The following is a 27,296-nucleotide window of genomic DNA, read 5'->3' as shown; positions in this document are numbered from 1 at the left end:
AGGAAAAAAATGATACAGAGTGAAAAAAATACCTTAGATTACCCCCATGACCCGTTTTGACATAGGACCCTCTCTATCATAATATATGAGAGAAGATACGTAACTTCCAAATACTAGGTTCCAACCATATCCTCGATTTCCGCGAATTTTGTCTTTTGGGACAAGTGCGTGCACATGTGAAAACCGGTGAAAAGAGCTACATGTACCATGTTTGCGACTCTACGATGCATCCCTTCTTGAATTACAGAACAGTGGTAGATGCAAAAGTAAGTTTTTACTTACCATTAACTCGATTCAACAATCCTGTTCCATGCAAGAATTAGATATTATCTTCTTCACTTCACATACGTCGTATACATGCGACTCTATTTTCAAAATAGGTAAAGTATGCGGCACAGATATCAACGCCGAAATATGATTGGCTCAAAAGGTTATACATATTATTGCATGAGCTCCGACTTGTCTCAGTAGTCAAAATTCTCGTAAATCGCACGTTTCGGAGCCCGTAACTTCAGTTTGGTACAACGCAGAAAAGTCAGTGATGGCTTGGTGAATATAAAAATATCTCAGGAGTAAAACAAGCCATATAGTATGGACGTGTGCCTTTAAAGACGGAAATAACGGAAGGAAATCGAGGTTCATGGGTGGAACCAAGTATTTGGAAGTTACGTACCTTCTCTCATATATTATGATAGAGAGGGTCCTATGTCAGAACGGGTCATATGGTTGTTGGTGTTGTAGGGTTTAACGCAATTTTTCAGCACACGATAGGCTATACATGGCTTGTAGTATTAATGGTGGAGGAAGAACCCGGGAAAACCCCAGAAAGAACCACCGACCCACGAGAAGCTACTGGCAAGCTTTCTCACATACCCACGTTGGCCGAATCCGAGACTCGAACCGGGTTATGGGGTAATCTAAGGTATTTGTGTCACTCTATATGATTTTTCCCTCAGATGTATATTCTTCTCTCAACATCAAGCTCGCGTCGAGCACCTGTGGTTTCATATCGATGAATGCAAAATTTGTCTGAAAAATATTGATTTTGACATAGACTTGACCTATTTATCCCTATGCAATTAATATGCCGATCCCAAGATGTGCCCGATTGAACCAGACATTATAAGAAGTTGTTGAAAACCCGATATTAAATACAAAATAGAAACAATAAACATATACATAAAATCGTTGAGGTTGCAAAACTTTACATGACTATTTCTATATGAATAAAACCTTGAAATTTTCAGTTTCTTCAAGTTTACTTCAACTTGATGCTGATGCTGAAAAATACATTATATTGACCTAGAAATTGATGAGCCATATCGTCATCTGTTATTTTATGAAAATTTATGTAATTGCAAATTATATCCCGGATACTTCATAGTTATATTTGCAATTACAGGTTAATGGGTGAATAATAAGCAATTTTAGAGAACTATTTAAAAGAAAATGTTCCAGCTACAAAAAGAATGATTTTATTTGTGCATGGCTGTCTTTTGCTAGCCTTCTTGGTTTAAACCGCGTGGTTTAAATGTTTCAAGGCGGCGTATCCAGTAAGATTCCTTTTCCAATATTGTGCTTGTCATCTAAAGAAGCCCCGGAACTATTAGTCGAAGATTAAATATGCAAACCTTCATTTTTGTACAGCAATGACCTTAAAATGATTGTGAAAAAAGCCGAGGGGCGAGTTTTACTTCCGATTGATGAAATAAATCAAACTAGCTTGACAAATGTATAATACTGAAATACAAATACTAGCAATTACGACTTTGTATTTAACATGCTGAAAATGTGGTTTGAAAAAGGTTATGTTCATAATTTGTAATCATTCTAGGCTTCTATTAATATACATCATGACACTTTGGACCTATACTTTGTTATATTATATTTACTTAGGTTTACTCACCATCCACAACATATATATGCTGCATGCAACCATTCTGTTGGCTCTCCCAAACCGCATTTCTATGTACTGTAACATAACATAAATTAATTTCAAGCAGTAGAAACAAAATTAAAACAAATAAAGCATAATCACTCAATTTTGTCGGAGAGACGGATTTGCAACAATCAAAACAATATTATTATGTTTGGCAATGATAGGGTTGAAGACAATCAATTGATAAAGCCATGTTACATAGATATAAAAAATACAGTCAAAGCCATGTTACATAGATATACGAATACCGTCAAAGTCATGTTACAAAGATATGCAAATACTGTCAAAGCCGTGTTGCACAGATATACAAATACCGTCAAAGTCATGTTACATAGATATACAAATACCATCAAAGCCATGCTACATAGAAATACAAATACCGTAAAAACCATGCTACACAATCCAAATACCGTCAAAATCTTGTATCTTTCATGATTTAAAGGCAAACTTCATCATATTTTCCATTGTGATTATAACATGGATATACTGTTTCAATCACTTTCATTTGTTTTTTATATGAAAAAGGAAATGACTGTTTTTATCAACGTGTTTAAAGGCAAACGTAGCGTAATATCAGCACAACAAGTGACATAAGACTTCAATATATTCTTTACATTTATCAATGTGAAACTTAGTAAAACAAATCTTACGGTGAATCTTGAAAGCATCAAACTTTTAAATTCATCTACAACAATATTATGTTTGTACCGAAAGGTCAATATGGAATGTTTTAAAGTGTTTCTAACTTCAAGTACGTTATGCAACCGTGACAGTGTGCTAGTTTGCGTCTCGATGTTAACAAGAAATCTCGTAGTGTTTGAGATTTTCTTGCTATCAAATATGCGATTTTGCATTACATTTTTATGTTATTGCTAGGTTTCGTGAATTGGTGACGTGTCTAGTGTCTGAAACTGAATGAAACAAGGAGGACATATTCTATCATTATCAGTTCTTCTCAAGTTTTATGTCCCGGTACGTAACTTACTTAATGACTTGAAGGGATCATAACAATGTACTGAATAGAATCCTCTTATGTCCCGGTACGTAACTTACTTAATGACTTGAAGGGATCATAACAATGTACTGAATAGAATCCTCTTATGTCCCGGTACGTAACTTACTTATTGACTTGAAGGGATCATAACAATGTACTGAATAGAATCCTCTTATGTCCCGGTACGTAACTTACTTATTGACTTGAAGGGATCATAACAATGTACTGAATAGAATCCTCTTATGTCCCGGTACGTAACTTACTTATTGACTTGAAGGGATCATAACAATGTACTGAATAGAATCCTCTTATGTCCCGGTACGTAACTTACTTATTGACTTGAAGGGATCATAACAATGTACTGAATAGAATCCTCTTATGTCCCGGTACGTAACTTACTTAATGACTTGAAGGGATCATAACAATGTACTGAATAGAATCCTCTTATGTCCCGGTACGTAACTTACTTATTGACTTGAAGGGATCATAACAATGTACTGAATAGAATCCTCTTATGTCCCGGTACGTAACTTACTTATTGACTTGAAGGGATCATAACAATGTACTGAATAGAATCCTCTTATGTCCCGGTACGTAACTTACTTATTGACTTGAAGGGATCATAACAATGTACTGAATAGAATCCTCTTAGGGTTAGGCGCTGTAACTCAATCAGTATATTAGGTGCTTTTTATTAATCAATACATCAATCAAATTATCAATCAATTATCAATCATTCAATAATGATAGACAAGTTTTAAATTGCATCACATGGGAATGAACTGTTTTGTAAAAACAAATTCTGCCAAACACTTTTAACATTCCCGGCTTTATTTATTGGATTTTAACCAATTGCCTGAATCCGAAATATTTGCGAAATTCAGATTTGATATTAACGGAATGCGCATCCAAAAGACAATTATCACATCAAGCACATATCCATCTGAAATTTCCATAGTAGACATATTTTAGTTCTATTGATGAAATATAATATTTTGTCCAAATTTTGCAGGACAGAAAATATCCTTTTGGAGATAAAATTTAATAAATATGTTCCAAAGAAATACAGTCATCAAAACCATTCTATATTTTCCACTCAGATGAAGACTGCATTGATGCTTATCAGCGTGGGACAAACTAATTTTTTAACAGTCGGACAATGGACGGTACTAAATTTTGAACATTTGCATCTAGAAACATTTAGTAAATTCAATTTGGTATCCTATCATAATGGTGGGGCATTAGCTATTTTGCTTTATCTAGTATGTGTTGGCTTTTTCAGAATAAACACCTAAAATTTCAAATTGTTAACAGTTTCTATGATATATCAGTTTAGTTTAAAACTGAATTTATTGTGTTTGGAAATATTTACATTCAACGTCCAAATAATGCAGTATAACAAATATAAAACTATATTCTAAAATGTATCAGTTATCGGTTAAAGGCTAAAACCATCGTGTCATCATCATTTATATATCATGATTTATATAAAAAAAACACCGTGTCATCAGCCGTTATACTAAATTATTCATGTTAAAAAATTCATTGACTTTTTACCATTTCAGAATGCGCACAACGCGACGTCATTCAGAAATAAAACAAATATACATGTAAGAGATTTTCACAATTGTATCAACGCTAAATTTCAAGTAAAACAAAAAGTTTCTTCTCCTTATAAGGCACCATTATATATATACGAACTTCGTTTGTCTGAAGTGAATGAACCACCTCTATCACGTCTCAGAGAAACAATACCTGTGCAATATGCTCTAAGGTCTCACTGGGATAGTTTCGTACTTTGCCCACCCCCCCCCCCCCATTTTTAAGGTAGAAGGCATGAAACTAATTATCACAAGCTTCACACATAAGCTAACTCTGTAACGTGGTTTCGATTTACTTTGAGTTAGGCTTGGAAATGAGTTGGCTTGTTGGTGACTGCCTGTCACAGTTAGATGAGCATTGGAGATCAAATGCGTAACTTGAATTGCAAATGAGCAGTCGACTTGGCTTACGTGTTTACGTGTGTCTGCTACAGAGGTAAATATCTAAAATTCTAGATGGTTGAGGGGTGATGAAAAGTATGCTAATTTGTTATAGTACTAGTGAACTTTATTTATGCATAAGGCAAATACTGATTCTTTTAGCTGCCTTGTCACAGGAAAATATTCAAAATAGCTATTTCCTGTCAAAAATGAATGTAAAATTTAGTGGTTGTTGGCAGTATAAAAACCACCATTTGCATCAAGAATTAACCTGATTGCAGCAGTCAGAATCTCACATGTATGCTTTCCACAAAAATCATTAGTTTGTTTTTATTTGTATCTTCAGTGTAAATTTATTCTCATTTTTCTGCAATAGGGCATTGTTGGATGAAAATTCACCAGATAAGCTGTCCAGTGAGACATAAAATTAAGATCGAACTATTTGAACCCAGCTTTTGCGTCTGTTTTCAGCCCAAATACAAAACATACCAAAATAAGCCAAATGTCATGCATGCATCTGGAACATGAACGTCTTCCAGCCTTGACTGTTTTAAAACTTCCAAAGTCTTCTGTCTTTGTAACATCTCCCTAGCTAATAAAACAACCCATATAAATGTATACCCTGCGTGAAGGAAAAATCAGAAGCAAATATTTCCATTGTCACAGCTCCAGCCATGTCGATATTAACGGTATCGAAAAAGCCGAACGCGCTACTAAAATACCTGATCTGTAAAACTATCTGATTTTAAATTACCATCAGAACCACCCGTAGAGACGGCGTAGTCACTGCAAGAATCAGAATCATGTTACATATCCCGTTGATCGGGAACCTTTGTATATTTTCAACATATCATTGTTGTGTTTTTAGTTGTACTTTTATCGCTCGTTGGTAATACATCTTTTTCATATATACTATTTTATCATATAATCTTTTAAGTGGCGCTTTATAGCCTTACAGTGCTGGTGCGCCAAAAATTGCACAATAGATCGATCAATGGATCGATCAATCAATCAATCAATCAATCAATCAATCAATCAATCAATCGTCCAAACCGGACATCTGGCAACGGTGAATGCCGGCTAGGTCTCAGACATTTGAGACAAACAACCCTGGAATTCTTTGACATTTAGTAAAATCACCTCTACCCCCTATTTCCACACGTCTGGGGCGAAATAGAAATTCCATATAATCCTGGCACAATCTACGCTAATTAGATTATCACTGATCCAATTTACGTGTGTATAGCTCTCTTGGTGTAGGAAACGTTTAAGGACATTTCACACTTTGGTACGTATGGGAGGACGAGCTTTATATCAATACATGTATTCTTTTCCTTTGAAAGCGTGGGGATAATAATGCGCTATATTTTATCTTTATTCCATTTTGGAGGTTGGCGCATCTTACTTGCAGGCCTGCATATATCGCATTAAAATCATTATAAAAACATCTCAATATTTAATAACGAATAATCAATGGAAAATGTGACAACTAATTTCACCACAACTAAATCCATTACTGACCGTATAAACTTCGAATCAAGAAATACTAAAAGTGCCTAAATGCTGAGTCCCTTTATGATAAAATCTTAAGTATGAAACCCCTATATCCATATCTTATGTAATAGAAGACCGCGCCTAAATGTTAAGTCATATACCCTAATCTTACGTCAAAGAAGACCGTCTAAATGTTAAATCCTATAACCTAGCTTTACGTCAAAGAAGACAACCTGAATGTTAAGACATATACCCTAATTTTATGTCAAAGAAGACCTCCTAAATATTAAGTCATATAACCTAATTGTATGTCAAAGAAGACCGCCTAAATTTTAAATCATATATTCTAGTCTGATGTCAAAGAAGACACAATAAATGTTAAGTCATATATCCTAATCTTATGTCAAAGAAGACCGCCTAAATGTTAAGCAACATACCCTAATCTTATGTAAAAAAGACCGCCTAAATGTTAAGTCATATACCCTAATCTTATGTCAACAGACCGCCTAAATGTTAAGCCACATACCCTAATTTTACGTCAAAGAAGACGTCCTAAATGTTAAGTCATATAACCTAATCTTATGTCAAAGAAGACCGCCTAAATGTTAAATCATATACCCTAATCTTATGTCAAAGAAGACCGCATAAATATTAAGTCATATAACCTAATCTTATGTCAAAGAAGACCGTCTAAATGTTAAGTCATATACCCTAATCTTGTGTCAAAGAAGACCGCCTAAATGTTAAATCATATAACCTAGTCTTATGTCAAAGAAGACCGCCTGAATGTTAAGTCATATACCCTAATCTTATGTCAAAGAAGACCGCCTGAATGTTAAGTTATATACCCTAATCTTGTGTCAAAGAAGACCGCCTAAATGTTAAATCATATAACCTAGTCTTATGTCAAAGAAGACCGCCTAAATGTTAAATCATATAACCTAGTCTTATGTCAAAGACGACCGCCTGAATGTTAAGTCATATACCCTAATCTTATGTCAAAAAAGACCGCCTGAATGTTAAGTCATATACCCTAATCTTATGTCAAAGAAGACCGCCTGAATGTTAAGTCATATACCCTAATCTTATGTCAAAGAAGACCGTCTAAATGTTAAATCATATAACCTAGTCTTATGTCAAAAGAAGACCTCCTAAATGTTAAATCATATACTCTAAAGTTTTCTTACCAGAAAACATGACTAAATGTTAAGCCATATACCCATACTTTTTATCAAAGGAGTCCGCCTAAATGTTAAGACATATACCCTACCTTTTTATCAAAGGAGCCCGCCTAAATGTTAAGACATATACCCTGACCTCGTGTCAGAGAAGTACTTCTAAATATTAAGTTTTATAAGCTAATGTTCTGTCAAACAAGACCGCTTTATGTTTAATACCAATAATCTTGTCTTCTGTCAAAAAATTCGTTCTAATTTTAAAGAATCCCGCTTGAGAGATAAACTACCCTACCATAATCTTCTGTGAAAAGTTACCTTAAATGTTAACCTACTGTAGCATGCTCCTTTTCAAAAAGTCACCCCAAATGTTACTGTAGCATGCTCCTTTTCAAAGAAGTTACCCTAAATGTTAGGCTGCTCTACTATCATCTTTTTCAAAAACGTCTGCCTAATGCTCAGCTACTCATTCCGACGCCTACTCTTTAAAATGACGAAATTATTCCTTTTACAAAGATCAATAAACCTATCACAACTATTATTCGCTTTTTATATTTTGAAGCTGTAGTCTTGTAAATACCTTCCCAACCAGTTGATGATCTTTGCTATATAGCTCAGTAAATGACTCGACATCAGTACCTACATTTTCTTTTAAGAAGTCTCTAAACATTTAAAGTTATATTTCTATGGCTGCATGAACTTTCAAGTCTGAAAATATATACATATACAGTACACCCCCTCAGTAGTTAAAATATTTAAGATGTTTCCGGTAGTTGAAAAATGAAACTAATTATACCATTTGAGATATAGACAATATTTTTATATTGATTACCCTGTGTCAAACTCTAACCGAATATACGAATTCCATCTGATTTGTGTTTAATGTTTTGTTTGCATATTTAATGTATATAGATGTGTGTGTTTTAGCCTGTTGAGAAAGTTTGTACGCACTGAGCAATACCACACCTACATGATCTATATTTTGAATTAATTATTCTTTCTTATAAAAATGTAATCTCAGTATGTCATTTCTTAAAGGAAATTGTCCATGAAAAGTCTTTTTATCTTTTGTAAAAGGAGCCAAGATGAAACGGTGAGTGACAGATGCTATTGGCCGAGAACACTGTACATGGGAATCATAATTTCTAAACTTGACTCATTGCGATATATGTCTCTGAGCGCGTGTGTCCTCCACACATTAGTCTGCTACCTAAAATTTACAGCAAAGTTTAATACGGGTTAAATAGAGTTTAGTTTGGAAAGTGAGCATGTACACAGTACGGTCAGGCGTGGGCATCGCTCGCTTTTGAAATGATCAGTGTGAACAATAATCTAACCAAGGTCACGGATTGTTTTAAATTCTTCTTTTATCCTTGTTAACTATACCCATTAGCTCATTAAGAAAAAAGGTGGTTGTTAAAGCAAGGCAAAATATGAAATACAGCCGCAAATAATATTGATGTAGTTGAAAATTGTAGTTATCTTGTCCTTGTTTTCTCTTGCAATGTAAAGTTCCCAAAGTTCAACAAATACTGGCTGATACATCTCTGAATGAGATGAACTTACTAATTTGTACTTTAAATAAGGTTACTTAAATTATAATGAATGCTATAAACTTCTTGATATAAATACTGTCCCAATTTTAATAATGCAGGCACCGCGTGGTTTCACCATGCTGGCGCTGTTGAACTTGTACAACAAAAGGTTTTAAAAATTGTGTTAACGTAAAAATATCTACTTCATACGTCGGTGTTTACGGTAAACGTGGATGAATGTCACTTTTAAACCTAAGGTTAGTTATTGAGGTATCGATTCATAATTTAACGTTCTGTAAGTAATATAATGAGTACATCATATTAACATTTATCTCTGAGGTATCAAGTATGTGGAAGAAAATTTAGTTTACGGTCTAAAATAAGCCCCGACAATTTGGTCTGTTCCACAACAGAAATCAGACCAACAACACGATGAAATCAGCAGAAGTGTATACAGTCTGATTTTATTTCGAAAATGTGAAAAAAAATTTTTTATAACTATCCTTATGATGCTCAGAAAGATCGCTGCCTACCTTACTTTTGAAATTGTTATCGTTTAAAAAACTGGAGATAAAGTGAGGTAGGCGGCCCCATTGACCAAGTCTGGGTACTGATATCAATGTTGCTGTTCGCTGAAACTACCGAAAGGCCTCACTTTTCCATATTTTATTAAAAATGTGTAATAACGTATTTGGAGCCGTGTCCTGTAATCAACCCTGCTTTAAGTTTCCTGTAAGTGTTTCAGACGTTGACTGTGGATATAATCAACCCTGCTTTAAGTGCCATGGGCTCGATTAAGAGTCTTGAAAGGTTTATTGTCGACTGCAGCATTAGAAGGTGTAAAATTTAAAGGAACCTTTACTTTTAATTTTTTGATAATGCGGAAGGTTTTAGATTACTCCTTTTGTGAGAAGTTTTTCGAGAATATTTCAGCAACTGTATTTCAGATTTCTAGTACAGTTGTTACCGTTTCATCAGATTTCTTTATTTACTTGATACAATAGCTTTTGAGTTTGTGATTAGGTATCTTATTTTATATTGATTTAATAGAGACATAGGATCTCCACAGTTCTGCCTAATGGTGCGACCAGCATTAGCTCCGTGTATACGGTATTTATTAAGATTTTCATTTCTTGGACTGGTCCTGAAATGCAGTATTTTTGCAAGCCACAAAAGACAATTTGCTACTCTCCTTTATCATTCGTGGCCTCGTGTGCGGATATTCCTCGTTTTGCACGAGTTCGCATAAACAAAATAAATAAACAAAACAATGTAACACTCTCCATCACTTAATTGAAAGTGCTCCTATTATCGATCGTATTTGAAAGAGAAACGTTGTTTGCCTCATTCAAAAAGCGTTTAAAGTAATGTTGAGTCACAATGGCGAGATAGTTTTACCCTCACTCGCTGTGATCGTTTAAGCAGGTACATCCATATTCATTTTGTTGCGCTCGATTGAAGTTATATGGGTAGATAGCATGGCGTAATGACTAAGTGTTGATGCAGACCTAAACTGTTGAATGGCTCTGATGATGATTTCCACGTGTCTCATGCCAAGTGAGCGCATAGCACTATCGTAATACTGTATCCGTGATCAGTTGTTAGCTACGATGTTGTAGCCTCAACTTGATTTGTCGTGGCTGAGGCTACGATCTGATCCCATATCATGTAATGGAGCAAAAACAAATCATCACTAAAGTCAGAAAAACAAATAGTTTAGAAATCTACTACATAAGTATAATCATGCTGTGAAAGAAGTTTAGCTTAATTTGAATTTATTAAGCCCTTACACGATAAAATAAATTGGCATGGTTACACTAACCTCATCGTGTCCGCCATGACAGATAACGCGAGACTATCGCCGTGACCCCATTTCTATATAAGGCTTACCAGACCATATTTGGCTATTCTGTGATATGTTATTATCAATCAAGTGGCGAATAATGGCTTATTTGTGGAATTTCAAAGTAACCGGTAAATCGTATTTACTTTTAATGCGCAGAATTTCCGACTCAAACCGCGCCATATTTTTACTACGATTTGTTTATGTTTCCAAATAAGGCCTCAGTGTCCTTATATGGCACAAAAGCAAACGAGGCTGAGAACGAACGTAGTCATTTATTGAACTAATATGGCGTACGATCTAAACAAAAATATCGGAAAAGAAAAGGAAACGAGATTTTACAACTATTTATACAATGATTTGCGATACTTCCGGTATTAAATAAGAGGACTAATCGATTTGTTTCATTATCTGCAAGGAATATGTTCAAATTGTTGATATTAGGCTAAAAGAGCGTCGGGTGTGATTCACACCCGGCTTCCTCCATTGACACATACTTTCATGTTAGTACCCTGTCCACGAGGTAGGAGTAAGAGTACTAAAATTCGTACTAATCAGTTGTGTGATCTTGATGAAAGCTTTTGATGGGAAGATAATCCATTCAATGACCATAAACCGTATTAGTGTGGTGACCTTTAGTGTTGTGATTTGAGATTGGCATATTGAAGAAGCCCCTTCTTCAAAGCTCGTTTATAAGATTTGTAATCGTGATGTTCATGCGGTCTCAACATCGTTTTGTTCTTAAGCAAATCTCTTTCTCTCTCAGTTAAATTCTTGTGTCTCTTTTTAATGTTATAGATAACATATGAGTCTTACAGATCCGTGAATGAAACCAAAGCCATGTTTATTCTCCGCAGTTTCCATGAAGAATTTACTCAGTTAATAATTCATTAATCCACTGCATGGCTCTGTTATGATCATCTAGATATTCTTTAGTATTCTTTGTATTACAAACTATGAATTCTCTTCTATCTATTTATGCTATTTCACTCAGATTCACAACGTTGGTAGCTTATATAAAGTTGCATACGTGACAAGGTTCGAGTAGTGCTGGTTTTATACAACGTAGATTATGGCACATACGATTAAGAACAATCTGATTATAAAGATAATATCAGTGATAATAGAACTATCATAGTTTTTCATCTATTACACCCATTTACACATATTATTCATGTGTGAGAAAAAGACTAAAGGTTAACATAAAAGGGTCTAATTCGAAAAGAAAAACAATTATCATGCAGCAAAATTAGAATGTTGATACGGAAAGTTAAAATTCATATTTAAGATGGAATCACACCTGACACACAAAACAATGGAAATAAAATAAAAGTATTTTTAAGTCTTGCAAATACAGTGACTCCGTTATCAGTTGTTTGTACTTAATACTATACATTGAAACGACATGTTGTATGTACTTAATGCTATACATTGAAACGACATGTTGAATGTACTTAATGGGAAACATTGAAACGGCATGTTGTATGTACTTAATGCGACTCTCACCGTGATCCCTTTTCTCCTTAAGGCTTGCCAGACCATTTTTGGATATTCTACGCTATGTTATTATAAATCAAGTGGCGAATAATGGCTTCTTGGTGGAATTTCAAAGTTGCCGACAAACCGTATTTACTTTTAATGAGCAGAATTTCTGACTCAAACCGCGCCAAATTTTTACTACGATTTGTTTACGTTTCCGAATAAGGCCTCAATGTCCTTATGTGGCACACAAACGAACGAGGCTGAGAACGGAATTAATCATTATTTGAACTAATATGGCGGACTATCTAAACGAAAATATCGGATAAAAAAAGGTAAACAAGATTTTACAACTATTTCAGCAATGATTTTCGATACTTCCGGTATTAAATAAGAGGACTACTCAATTTATTGGATTATATGCAAGGAATATGTTCAATTTGTTGATATTAGGCTAAAAGAGCGCCGGGTGTGATTCATACCCGGCTTGCTCCATTGACACATATATGCTCATGTTAGTACCCTGTCCACAAGGTAGGAGTAAGGGTACTAATATTAGGACTAGTACTTAATGCTAAATATTGAAACGACATGTCGATACAACGTGTAGAGCATGACTGAAAATATTAAAGAACAGAAACTAAGTTGAAATTACCTCAAAAACGCTTGTGATTCCGAGATTATAGAAGACCGGTATGAAGATATGCGCAGCGCCGACAGCTGCTACGATCGCAGATATTGAGATCCACCAGTACATCGTATTGTATGTGTAAACCTCTGCCGGGACCCCCATTATGGTAATGGCGGAGATGAAACTGGAAAGGAGGGACATGCTGACGGGAATAACATGCATTTTCCTTCCTCCCAGCAAGTAGTCTTCCGGTGTATTTTTCTTTCTATCCTTAATAGCATAGTAAACCCCAATTAGAGCCGAAATTCCCAAGGTAGTTCCAGTCACAGCATAGTCTGCTGCGTGGAATGTTCTTTTGATTCCACTTACGTCACGATACGATCCAGACATCTCTAGCTCTGTCAAAGCAAAAACCTCTTTCTTCTCTTTGTAACTATGTTTTCTCTCAAGCTAACACATCAAGTATTTTTGAACGCAGGCTCGTCTATAGACATGAATCGTCCCAAACTATTTTTATAGCAAAACATTGCCCTAAAGATCAAACAAAGTAAACAGGATAAACAGTTCATGACCCATACTCTGACAACAGCAGGGCAGTCGAGGACAAAGTTGATTTTCGGTGTCGTGTATTTCTATCTGCCTTCCCCTTAATCGCCATACAAGTAGAATGTTTCTACTTAATTTAATTTAATTTAATTTAATTTGAATACAAGCAAATTAAAAATATATATGACTCTAAACATGAATGACTGGTGGACTGATTTACTTCATTTCCTCTTAAGTTTGTCAAATTCAGGATAGGACATATTGTTATATACTATGTAGCGGCTGCTACTGGTGGTGGTGTTGTGTGATTGTACCTTCTTACAAAATGTCCGCTTTTTTTGGCTATCGTTATCTAGAAGGTGATCGCCCTCTGTATTGTTGCCATGGATCGAGTAAATATTAAATTCAAGTGTGAAACTTATAAATGGAATAACTAGAGATCTGAGCACATACATAGAACAGAACGACAAGAGACCGCGTACATGTAAAAACAAAAATTAAATCAATTACATAAACAACTGTGATGATACATTACATTATGACGATACACTTCTTTTTTGGAATAAATCTTTCAACGAATTTCAAGCTCAAATGTATTTATATAAATAGCCGGTCTATTGTAAATGACTTATAGAATTCCAAACAACAGATCTGGAAAATTTCAAATCTGACAGTTCCGATATAAAATCGAAAATAACCTTCCCCTTTATGGTCGTCTAACGGTTAAGTAAACGAAGGCTTAATTTAGAATCACATCCTCTCCCGACACAAACATTAGAAATCATTGCAGTATAGCGATTTAACAAGCACATGTCCCCATAAATCTAATTAATTGTTTTCTGGCCCCAATTTAATGCACTCTTCATAGAGCTACATAAATTTGCATCCTTACACACTAAAAAATGTCAAATTAAAAAAATTAAAGAAATTGCTGCTTCGTCCGACGCATTTGCATGAATGTACATCTAATTTAGTACAACCATGTAAATATGTCTATAGAAATATCAGAACTGATATCGTATATCTTCATATGTCAGTGGCGTTCTTTAAACATGTGACTCTAGTAATGCTACAAAGATCGCAAGTACTCGCAAAATCTTCGGTTCAATGATTATTACTAATGATGTAGTAAAGAGAAAGATTAAAGATTTTCTGTCTATATTTGGAATGGTCCAGATTACTGTTATAGTTATATTACTGTGTAATAATATGCAGTTAGAATTCAACACACACACACACACACACACACACACACACACATATATATATATATATATATATATATATATATATATATATATATATATATATATATATAGGTCTGAGAAGAAACATAACAACGATTTACGCAGGCATACGGTTTTGATCTCAGTTACAGAAATCGCTAATATTGCTTAATATCTGAACAAATGTAAACAAGGCTGTTGATTATCAAATTATTTTGCTGTCATTTGTGTTCTCAATTTAAAAACAAACAACCATACTGTAAGTATCCGATGTTGCCCGACATGTCTATATATATAGATTTACCCGAACCAACCAACCTTACAAGCCCACAGTATAAATATGATGGGTTGATGACTCACATGATCACGTTGATAAACATTACAAACATTTCCATTTATAAGCAGCACTAAAAACAGCTCTCCCTGAACTTGTCACGATTCGTATAATACGAGACTGTGCAGATAATAAACAATAAATGGCTTATATGTCAGAAAACCTCCGAATTCACTCTTTTTAAACGTACATATATATCAATGCGACTTACTTGTAATACACTTTTCTTTGATAATACATGATTGCAATATTAAAGAGATACTTAGAAAAAATGAACACTTTGCTTGACTTCATAAGTCAATATTGCCAAATCTCCAAGGCCTAATATCATACACTCTGGGTGACTCTGTAAGTGGAAACAAAACCCATCTGTATTTTTGTCCAATTATAATACGTATAGGTTACTGCATTTGTATGGGAAAATATGAACGAGATTTTCGAATGGAAATACTGCACGACCTTGGGAGTGCAGTATATTCATCCGACAAAACGATCATATTTTCCCATACAATTACAGTAACCTTTTTATTATATGCTAATTTTTTATTCTACCTATTGCTTAATTATATTAACAAAATAAACTACAAGAAACAAAGTAACTGAATGTATGCCGCATTCCAAACTAAATACACAAGCGCACATTCATCATTACACAACAACATTATTACTGTCCACATAACTCCGCCCAGATAAATTTGAACTTAGTCGCGCGCTCGACATAACTTTCGAAAGAAATTGGCGTGTCTAGTTAAAATTGAAATTTGGAGTCATATTGTGAATGAATGCGCATTGCAACAACTTTTCCATTTGATCTGGAATGAATAGATTCTGGCATTTCTCTCTCTCTCTCTCTCTCTCTCTCTCTCTCTCTCTCTCTATATATATATATATATATATATATATGAATGAAAATATATGACATTTATATGTTTATGTGTATGTATGTATGTATGTATGTATGTATGTATGTATGTTTGTGTGTGTGTATGTATGTATGCACGTACGTACGTATGTATGTATGTATGTATGTTGAAGAACTCCAAGCTGCGCATGTTGAGTACCAATGTAAACTCAGAAAGCACCCCAATTATCTGAATAAAAAAGCAAGATGAGCAGCTGTCTGAACTTATTACTAAGAGATCGAAATATCTGTGCACGCTTGCAGAATGACTGGGGGAAAATGTGATGATTATTTATTTTTACTTCCACACGAAACTATGAGACGATGTTGGTCGTCGGAGGGTTCAGCACAGTTGACTATTCAGTCTATAAAATAGTTCTAAACAGGTCAGCATATGCATGCATATTCTTTCGCTGGTAAATTGGATCAGAAGCTCCTAGTTCCAGACCATAATACTACAGCCCAAGATGTTAGGGGAAGCCGTCAAAAAGGTAACAGAAACAACCAAAGTCTGACAAGATGGTGTTTAGGTGTTGCTCCAAAAATAGGCTATTTGGGCAAGCGATAGACATATAAGTATGTTCTGACTGCGGTTCATGTTCCAAGTGTCGTTTCAAGTAGTTCGTATTCCTTACCTCAAAGGAGGCTATCAATGTCTTTGACGCGTTAGCACAATTTTACATTTGGGCAAGCTAAAGTGGCGCATAAATGTATATGCAGGTTGAACCGACCCGGAAGTTTATAGATGTTGTGTCGCAAATCGTGGCCAAACACAACATACAGGTTAGGTGGGGCAAGACAAACGTATGCCGTTTCTTTCCTTTGCTGCGCTGCCCACGGCAGAAGCTTCGCTACGGACTTTGACAGACAGGTCCTCGGTGGATTCGCACGTATCTGTATACCTGCTAGAAACCCTGACGATCTGTACGTGCTTATCGTGGGTTCTGTAGCACCTGACTACCGCCTGCCTAACTACTTCACAAGTTTAGGTCCATAACTTTATAATATCATCCACCATGATGACGCACGGCACCCTTACTCCCCACCGGACGGTAGTGCCTACGTTTAAAGATGTCACCGCCAGTGATGTCCTTCAGGACATTTGCTCGCTTGAGACTTACACCCGCTGACAGTTAATCCCCTTTCCAACGTCTCTGTCAGGTTCTACCCGCTGGCGGCATTGTCAAAGTATTTCCACTATAAAGTATGCTTCATGAAACGTATCCATAATAGGCTAGAGTATATATCACACAGCACGCTGTCCAGCACAAAAATAATGCTGTCGCCCTAGTGTACACACATTTCTCATTTACCTTGTCCTTACCACACCTCGCAATAGCTGATGACAAACGAGACCTCACATCGCTGTGTTTTTTCTTGCAGTAGCCTCTCCTACCTTTTGTCGGTCCTCATAGAGTCGGTATATACAGCGCAACATATATCTTATAATTAAAATAAATTCCACTTGGCTCTATCTGTTGTGGGGGTCTCGGCCGCCTTAAAATAAAGATCATTTTATGCTCTTTTGTGGTCCCGACGATGTAAACCATAATGTAAAATTCTCTTGCCGCCGTTGACTCTTTGCTAGGCGGTGTTACAAACCACACTGCGTTTCCAAACTGCCTCCTCGACAGTTGGGATACTCCCGCTGACGTCTCCTATCGTGCCGAAGTTTGGTTTATTCGCCACCTCCTCCTTGCTTGAGAAAAGATTCAAATATACAGTTTAAACAATTTATTGAAGGAAAAACAAACATAAATCGAAAGGAATAGTTTATATCTCAAAATGGATCCAGCCTTCAATATCAAAACCACAAATCCTGCCACAAGGGAAACAAAGAAGAAAAAGAAGAGGCGAGGTCTACTGCTAGAGCAAATTGCAGGAAAGAAACAAATCCACGAGATGGTAGAATGGAAATTTAAAAAAATCACAAGTCAAACGAAAGCAACTACCATAGACTCGAAACAGAAAATAAACACGATACATAGAAACTTATAAAAGCGAAATCACAAATTTGTCAACTTGCTAAATGACTTGAATTAACTCCGAAATATGGATAATAACATCAAACAGCATCAAAGAAAACTTGAAGACAGTAAATGTTATAAGATACAAAAAATATGATATGATTTTCTTGCTTGCAATGGGGTATATCATAAAAATTTGACGTTTGAAATATTAATTATATGCGATAGTAATAGTTACTCTGCAAAACGACAAACAGATTGGAGAATGCTAGTATATGAAACATTTATAAAACAAATATTGAAAAAATATCGAAACTGACCTTTTATGTAAGAGGAGAACTACTCATAAAAATGCTCATGCTTACTATTTTATGCATTGGCTGAACATGCAGAGAAATAAAAGCTGTTTGGAACGATCTTGAAACATTCTTAGAAACATTAGAGAAACAAAATTTAATCTGGGGAGGGGGATATTAAAACCGCACTTTAAATGTCTTTTAGAAAAAGAGAAAATACTCGTAACTGAGCTAATGGAGAAATAATATGAAAGTCATATTTTTAGAACATTACATCTAAAGAAAAGAAACTACACATACAATTATGACGAGAATGTGCGAAGTAGATCAGATACAGTTTTATTAGTAAAAAACTAGAAAAAGAATTCAACGGATATATTAGGTCAAATCTTCTCAGATCATTTGCCACTAGAGAGAACACGACAGGAAAGTAGGGAACTAGGACATGAAATGACATCACAAAAGAAATCAGGAAGTGTAATTTAGGAAGATATTAAGGTATCCTAGTGGAAGATTGGGAAAACACAAACATGTATATTTCACTGTTTATACTAAGGCCAGAAAATAATTTTTAATATTGATAGAAAAGAGGTAAAGCAGACATGAGTGATTTCTCGGAACCATTTCCATAAGTGACATATCATCAACAATTGAGACATACCGTATGGTGTGTCACCTGTATTATTTCCTTTATATCCTTGTTATTTCTCAGCTAAAATTTTTCCATACAGGATAAGGTGTTTGAGGAGAAAATGTCCCCTGTCAACACCCTCTTTCAATACCAAACCAACTGGAGACTTGACCATTAATAACTACACAAAACTTGATCTTCCTTTAGAAAGGTTTTATCCAATTTCTTATTTGTTCTTCAAGATTTTAAAATGTCATAACTTTATCAACAAATGCTCATTCAATCGAGTCAAATGAATTTTCAAAGTCGATTAAAAGGAGTATTCCAGGTATTTTGTGCTCTTTGGTTTGAAACATTAGGTCGTATAATTTTCTTTCATTCTATCCAGTGTATGGTACTTTGAGAAAACCTGTCTAATCCTTATGTATAATGGTGTGTAGCACAGTTTTAACACCACTTGCAATGTATGCAGAATCAACTGTGTATAACACATTTAAAAGTTAAATGGGTCTCCAATTTAAAATACAATTTATTACATTTTTGGTATAAATTTTTGGTTCTTCTTCTTTCTGTGTGGAAGAAAATTTCCCAAAGTTCGTGATCACAGCAATAATCCTTCACTAAAAACACTCCAATATTTTTGCAATTTTTTATATAAAATCCTGGAATTTTTCATGAGGCAGCTTTTATATACTTATATATATATATATATATATATATATATATATATATATATATATATATATATATATATATATATATCCATCCAGCGTCAGAATAAATAAGTAACATTTCAAGACTGACAGACCCAATGCTTTTTATACGAGTACATATAACATTTTTTTTCCTTTATCCAAATATTCTTGTTAACTCTCTGTTAAAGAATCATTGCTTTTAACAAAGAAGTGGCACCATTTTACTTATGTAGTTTCTATTTTCAAAGTTACAGAAGTATTTAATAAATTTCTCTCCTTCATCAGTCCATAAAGCTCTAGACGTACCCCTCACCCCATCCATCGTTTCTTTCTAATATCGTCTAACTCGTTCTTTTTTCGTCCAATGTAAGTACTTCATTCACATAACTTTTTTCTTTTAACCTGCTTATATCTTTTATTAGGAGATTTTCCTGGCGATCTGTTATTTGTTTCCTAAAGGATGCATATCAAATGTTTGTTCCTCTAATTCCAACAGACTCATTTCAAATTAAGGTTCATAATATATAACAGTCTGAAATCAGTTACAAGTATATTCTAAAAAAGCATAAGTATTGATTCCATCATCACTGACGTTTCTCTCTCTCTCTCTCTCTCTCTGAAAGGCCAGTTCTAGTTGTCTTGTATAATCACATGCAGTGGTTCTAGCTCTTTATGCAGTGCATTTCATATTTCTTCTCAATTCTTTTAATAATACATATTTTTTAAATATAGGTTTACTTATTTTTTGACAAATGGTATTGATGCCTCCTTAGCCTTATTAATTTGGTTGATGTTATCAAGAATGACGGAATACATTTCGACCTAATCCCAACACATTCGCTCATTATCTTTTCATTAAATTTGTCCTTACATTCCCCTTACACATGCTTACTTACGGTGCTGAAAAGCGAATGATTAGCAAGATAACGAGCTGTTTTTTTCTTCAAGTCATCCTAAATAAATTCCATTCGCAAGTTATTTTTGTATGTGTATAACAAAGTCATATTGCCGCCATATTCCTTCCTAAGAAGAAATTCTTACATTAAGAACCAGGACAGATCAAGCACAGACTGACCGGTATATATGGGTCAGTTGAACATTCATTTTATCTTTACTGAGTGAATTTGCTGCCAAATCTTTGTCATTTGTTTTCTTTAAACATACCCTGAGTCAAACCCTGAGTTAAATCAGTTTAACATTTTCAGCTATTTTCATTGGAACCGGCTTTTTGAAAGACTCTCTTATTTCTTTCATTTCATCACCCATATCAGTAAAAAAAAGTTTTCACAAGCATTATTTATTCGGTGCAAGATTATATTCATGACCACTCCATCACATTGCACTGCAATATATGCGTATCATAACTGAGGTTGCCTGGTTACTTATTGTGTAAAATTTAACCTTGCTGAATTTAAGCATTTGAAAAAACGTTTCCAAATTGGTACAGATAACAAATGGCACATTTATTTATTTTTTATAATGTTCGACTATATGACCTTAAATCAGTAATAAGATTTTACAGAATTCTTTATCGGCTACAAACGAGAAGATTTCCTCTATAAAGAACAGTAATCCATCATTGCACAAAAACAAAATGATAGCTAATTTGTCATTTATCCTTTCATGTTTTAGTAATATTTTGAATGAAACAATGAACTTGATATTACTAAAATTCAATTTGTCAGCATGGATTTTATACCTGGATATGGGCTTAGCTTTGCAGCCAGATGAAAAAAAGACTGAAAAACATCCTAATAAATTTTTGAATAATTGGTACTTTTGTTTTTGTTTATTCATTCTTTGAATAACAAAATATTATATATAATATATAATAATAAAAAACTATAAAACATACCAAACTTTTTATGCAGAATAGCAAGATGGTTTAATTATTAATGTGGAAAAACTTTCAAAGAGTATTGGACAAATATTATGTACTCATATAAGAGTGAAGCTTCGTTTCGTTTGGGATGGTTTTAATGAAAATGTTACTGATGTTAAAGTTATTTTTGCCATGTATATAATATTACGTGAAATAATAAATAGGACTATTTACAACTGTTTTCTTTATACAATTACTTTTCAATGCTGGTTTTATTTGTAAAGATCTCCTGTTTTGTTTTTGTTATTAAGGTTCACGGAATATACTATCCCTTCATCACCATTTCATATCTTCTGTATAATAAATAATTGGATTGGCATAACAAACATTTATTTAAAATCTTCCGTCCAATTTGGAGTATATCCATTTCAAGTTCACACACTCACACATACACACACACACCTATTTTTCTTTAAAATCATAATCACGATAAACTGTTTGCTCGTTTTCATGTTGGCTGTCCTTATATAGGTGTCCCTTTGATGTATTTGTCTTATATTATTATGATTACCTCTGATATTTGGGAAAACTTCTAAATACTTGTGTGTGTATTTTCTGCGTGTACTTTTAGGAATTCTATCAAAACGTTATTAACCACATCATTCTTCTCTTTACAAGTGTGATATATTTCAATATTCTTATAATCTAACCATTTAAAAATGTTTTGTTATAAAATTATGTTCCATATCCAGAATATGCTGGTAGACAATATCGACAACCTGCTAATGTTAAATCTCGTTTATTCATAAATGTAAAACTCTGGCATGCATATCTTTATTGCCACCGGCTTATATGGCAAGCAGTTTTCCTTTCTTGTTCTGCGCATTGCAAAGTCTCCTTTCGTAAGTCATTTATTATTAGGCTACAAACCTTAGTCTATATTAGGTTGCATTTTGCACTTCAAATTCCACGATTTTAGGTATGATATTATGTCATATTGAAATTACTTGATTCTTGCTTTTTAATAGCAACTTGTTTCGCTACCTTATATTGAACATATACCTCTAATAATCTTTTCATTGTTCTTTGTATGACTAATACCTCATCTTCTGTATCGGTTTTTTGTTGGTACATTAAATTATGTGATTCATTATATTATATAAGAATGTTATACTGTATTTGCGTCTTGTTCGACTAGTTGCTCATTGAACGGTTTTGATGTTGTTCCATGTCTAATATATATATATATATATATATATATATATATATATATATATATATATATATATATATATATATATATATATATATATATATATATATATATATATATATATATATATATATATATATATATATATATATTAGCTTGTTATCTCTCTATCTATGTATGATATAGTATAATCAATAATAACCGCGCATGATACTATTTGAATATTATACTAAGAGAATGATTATTTTGTACGAATCTTGTCCTAGTAAAAACAGGTACATTTCCCTCTATGAATCGTGTCCCAGTAAAAACAGGCACTTTCCCTCTATGAATCGTGTCCCAGTAAAAACAGGCACATTTCCCTCTATTAATTGTGTCCCAGTAAAAACAGGCACATTTCCCTCTATGAATAGTGTCCCAGCAAAAACAAGAATTGTTCTGCATGAATCGCGTCCTCAGTAAAAAATAAAATCTTTTCCGCTGTGAATGGTGTCATCAGTAAAAGCAAAGACCTTTCTCTGCATGAATTGTGCCCAAAGTAAAAACAAATATTTTTTCCTGAATGAATCGTGTCCACTGTAAAAACAAAGACCCTTTCCGCATTAATCGTGTCCACAGTAAATCAACGACCTTTTCTCGTTTGAGTCGTGTCCCAGTAAAATCAAAGACGTTTTTATTATTGTTCCTAGAATGCTAATTCTTTCTAAAACGATTTCCCAAGCATCCTGCAATAAGAGAAACTGTTGCCTCCATGAGCAGAGGTAACATGGGAAGGAACCTACCTTGTTTCTTTCATTGTACCGTGGGCCCTCCAGAGTGGGAGCGAGTGGTCTAAGGCACTCGCCTTTGCAGATCGCTGACTTCTTACCTCTGTCCATGTGAATATCTGGTCGGGGGGAAATCCACATTGAAAATTACTACCTAACTCCCATGTAATCTAATTTTCGTAGGCACTAGTTATGAGCTTTTAATCATGCTTGCTAAGATCTGAATAAAATACGATATATAAAGTCCAGAGTTCCAAAATCCTAAGTCTTTATAATTGTACCATTGTCGAGGTATATATATATATATATATATATATATATATATATATATATATATATATATATATATATATATATATATATATATATATATATATATATATATTGAAACAATTTAAAGGCTTGTTAATATTTTTTATCTGCTTGAAATTGCTTTCAGGATACTGTACACTGTTAATCCTAATATTCATTTGTCTTAAATTTGGATGATCAGAACAAATACGATAATATTTTCTTCTTGATTATCACTTATGGCTGCACTAAAAAATGATATGTTCTGTTGCATGTGTGGTGATTTGCCACAATTGCTCCTAGTTTTAACTGAGTACCAGTTTTGTGATAGAGGCATTACCGCGCCCATTATCTTTTAAATCATATCAGATTAGTCGCTGAAGTGTTTGTTTAATAATTTGTAAATGATAGTATTGTTATGGTACTAACATGTTAAAGGTTTGCTTTAAATTTGCTCTGTTACATTTTATTATCCATTAAATACTAGCAACGATAAAGGAAACTGCATGCATTAGTAACTATGTATGATGCTTTGTTAGCACTGTAATTTACTGTGGAGCTGAGGCTGTTTGTAATTGACCTCAGATTCCAATAACCCCTTATATGGCAGTGAGCACACATCTTTATCCATCATTTATATGATACGTCGACCATCCTTATTAATTTTATTACTAAAACCTCTTTTATTTGAACAGAAATACAGATTACGAATGGGTTCTTTCCCTACTTGGCAGTCTCTTGACAATAATGTATTTGTTTCTGGAATTTATTATAAATCTATTATATTTCATTTAAATTCTTACAAAGAATATGACTTTGTCAGCATATACAACGGAAATGATTTTGTTCTCTCTCACGGTGGAATAAAAAAATTCTACTGTTTTGCAAGTCTTATTTTGATTGGAATGTTTTGTGTCTGTTAAGGTTCCTCCCGTATTAGGTATTACATTTTGTAGTCATTTAGATAACATCGTCTATCAATGGAAGGATCTAGTCTTACACAATAAAAAGCTAAGATTCCACATTGAAAGGCTGGACTGTTTAAAGTGTTCGGACTGTATTGCAAAGGGTGCTTCATATGCGATAGGTTGTAATTTGCGGTGGTCAAATCATTTTATGGGATGCAGATCATCTTATTTGCGTAAACTTTTCTGTTATGATCGTTGTTTGAACCTTGTCTTTATTTTTTCATTGTCATATTTTGATATGCATAAGCTGTATTTATAGTAGAAATAAGCTCTGTATTGACTTGATGAATTGATTGATAGGTTGAATGCCAAACAGTGACTGACTTATCACTCCACCAGACGGCATTATGTGTACCATGTGCCATGTGATCTTCTTCAGAAATGTTGCTCATTAAGAATAGTATGAAAACGGAACCAGTCTCAAAATAACGATTGTACAGTCACATCATTTAGCGACAGGCAATAGATGTGACCGAATTCGTCACAGCAGATTCAGTCGTCCTTTCACTCTTTGTTAATGATTTTTATTAAAAATTTTTGACAGCATTCTTTGCGAAATCTATCTTATTCTGTTTATGATATACTGTTGCAGGGAGTAAAGAGGGAAAACTAGGGTGAAACAAAAGGCTTACCACGCATCTGTTAACATTAGTTTGGTTTGTTCATCAATATTATGAATGAATCAAATCCAATGTAACCTAATGATTGCATGTTGACGGATGCCATATCTATCATTAGTTTTATGGAAGAAACAACATCCAGTATTGATGAACATTACTTATGGAGTAATTACGCCAAAAGAAAGTTGTATACCGAGCATTATCGGTTGTATCATTACTTTCAAGGTGATAATCTGAACTGACTGGATCACATATATCATACACGTGGACATCCACATTCTCACTGAACATATTATCCAATTGTTTTAAATTGTTAAATAATTGTTTCCTTGTAGCCTAGGACATGTTCGTGAATCTGTACAGTGTTTTTATGTTATAATTAAAATTTCATTTGGTGCATATATATATATATATATATATATATATATATATATATATATATATATATATATATATATATATATATATCCGGTACTGTGGATTATTTTTCTTTTATTAATTCCTCATTTGTAATCTAAATGTTCCAAAAAAATTAAAAGCCAGTCTTTATAGTAATACTGTTGTAAAGATATGTATTTCCTGATGTTTGTTTCTAAAGCAGTCTTGTGTCGGTTTTTATATGTAAGCCATCATCGTATACTGAAACAAGGCTGAAATAAAAACAGAATACAATTTACACGGTCAATTATGCAATAGCATTCGTTATGTATATTTAATGTGCGTTGTTTTTTATGTTGGTTTGCAATTTTTTAAAAATATATATTTCATCATATACTTTTGCTGATGTAACATCGAATATTGGACTTGTAGCTGTCCAAAATCAAGTTCATTTTCGACTTGACCTGAATCATTGATTTTGTTTAAAATTCTGCAAACAGCTAATACATAGCTAAATCTCTCAATATGTATGGGTTAACTATTAGGATTCAGGCAATTTGCCTTAGTCAAAGACATTATGTTTACCATGTTCTTTATTATATTAATTTTATCCAGTAAGTATTAGGAGCCTTATAGAAGGTTATTTTCCATTCGGTAATAATTTTCTTTAGAACTGCTAATTGTGACCTGAGGGCATGTAGAGGACTGTATAATCTTGTTTTTTTTTAAAATATAAATTATTCTTTCGTGCTGTAAGATCTGAATCAATTGTATTATTGTTGTGTCTTCTAGTTCATTTGGGCTGGACTTGTATTATTTGTTCACATTATTTATTCCCTGGATATACAAGATGCTCATCGAAAAAAAACACATTATTGGAAATAGAGACATTAATTTATAGTGCAATTACAAATAGGACTGTATTCTTGGATTGTATTATTGTGATCCAACCAACGACTGTTCTCACATCACCACTACACTACCTACAACAGGCACATCATCACTTCCAGAGCTGGATTCAATTAAAATTTCCACTAAAGTTTATTCAGAACTTGTATGATTAGGAATTGTGTTTATAACTATATAATTATTTGTGATTTACTTCGCAATACCGCAAGTTCCATTTTTATATTTTCACTTTGTATTCTAGGGAAATACATAGTTTGTTGAAGTTTACAAAGCTTGTTGCTTCTTTTTCTCTCTTATTATTTTAATACACTAAAATCATAATACATTAATTTACATTCATACATTCTTTCACATATCAATCGATATAAATGTATAGGTCTTTCAAAAAATACAGTTTCATTTGAAAATGTTGTAGTCTTTTCATGTGTGTATTATCGTACAATTGGTATTATTTTCTTATTGTTGACTGATTCTGATAAGTTCATAAATTGGTATTTTGGGTCTTATCTTAGACTCATTTTAAATAGTTCATAAACTGGTGTGTGGAGATCAACATTATTCAATAATGTTACTGTTGTAGAATGTGAATTTCTGCAATATTAATTAACAATATCAATGTATATAGTGTGATTTATTGTTTAACACGCACTTTGTGAACAT

The 27,296-nt window shown here is 33.7% G+C and overlaps 1 protein-coding gene across 1 annotated transcript in view; it reads right to left on the bottom strand.

Moving 5' to 3' along the window:
- Window positions 1-13,462, bottom strand: part of LOC149803318 (sodium-coupled monocarboxylate transporter 1-like) — a 41,087-nt gene extending 27,625 nt beyond the window's left edge. The window contains exons 1-2 of the mRNA XM_089951356.1: window positions 13,097-13,462; window positions 1,907-1,972 (exon numbers count right to left, since the gene is read on the bottom strand). Of these exons, the coding sequence (XP_089807482.1) occupies window positions 1,907-1,972; window positions 13,097-13,462 (432 nt within the window). The remainder of the gene's footprint in view (window positions 1-1,906; window positions 1,973-13,096) is intronic.
- Between the last annotated feature and the right edge of the window lie 13,834 nt (window positions 13,463-27,296).

The sequence above is a fragment of the Sinohyriopsis cumingii genome, chromosome 3 (genome assembly GCF_028554795.1).
Source record: "Sinohyriopsis cumingii isolate HCF-2022 chromosome 3, ASM2855479v2, whole genome shotgun sequence".
NCBI classification, from domain to species: domain Eukaryota; kingdom Metazoa; phylum Mollusca; class Bivalvia; order Unionida; family Unionidae; genus Sinohyriopsis; species Sinohyriopsis cumingii.
The sequence above is the reverse complement of the archived record's forward strand: the minus strand, read 5'-3'. Positions and strand labels throughout refer to the sequence as shown.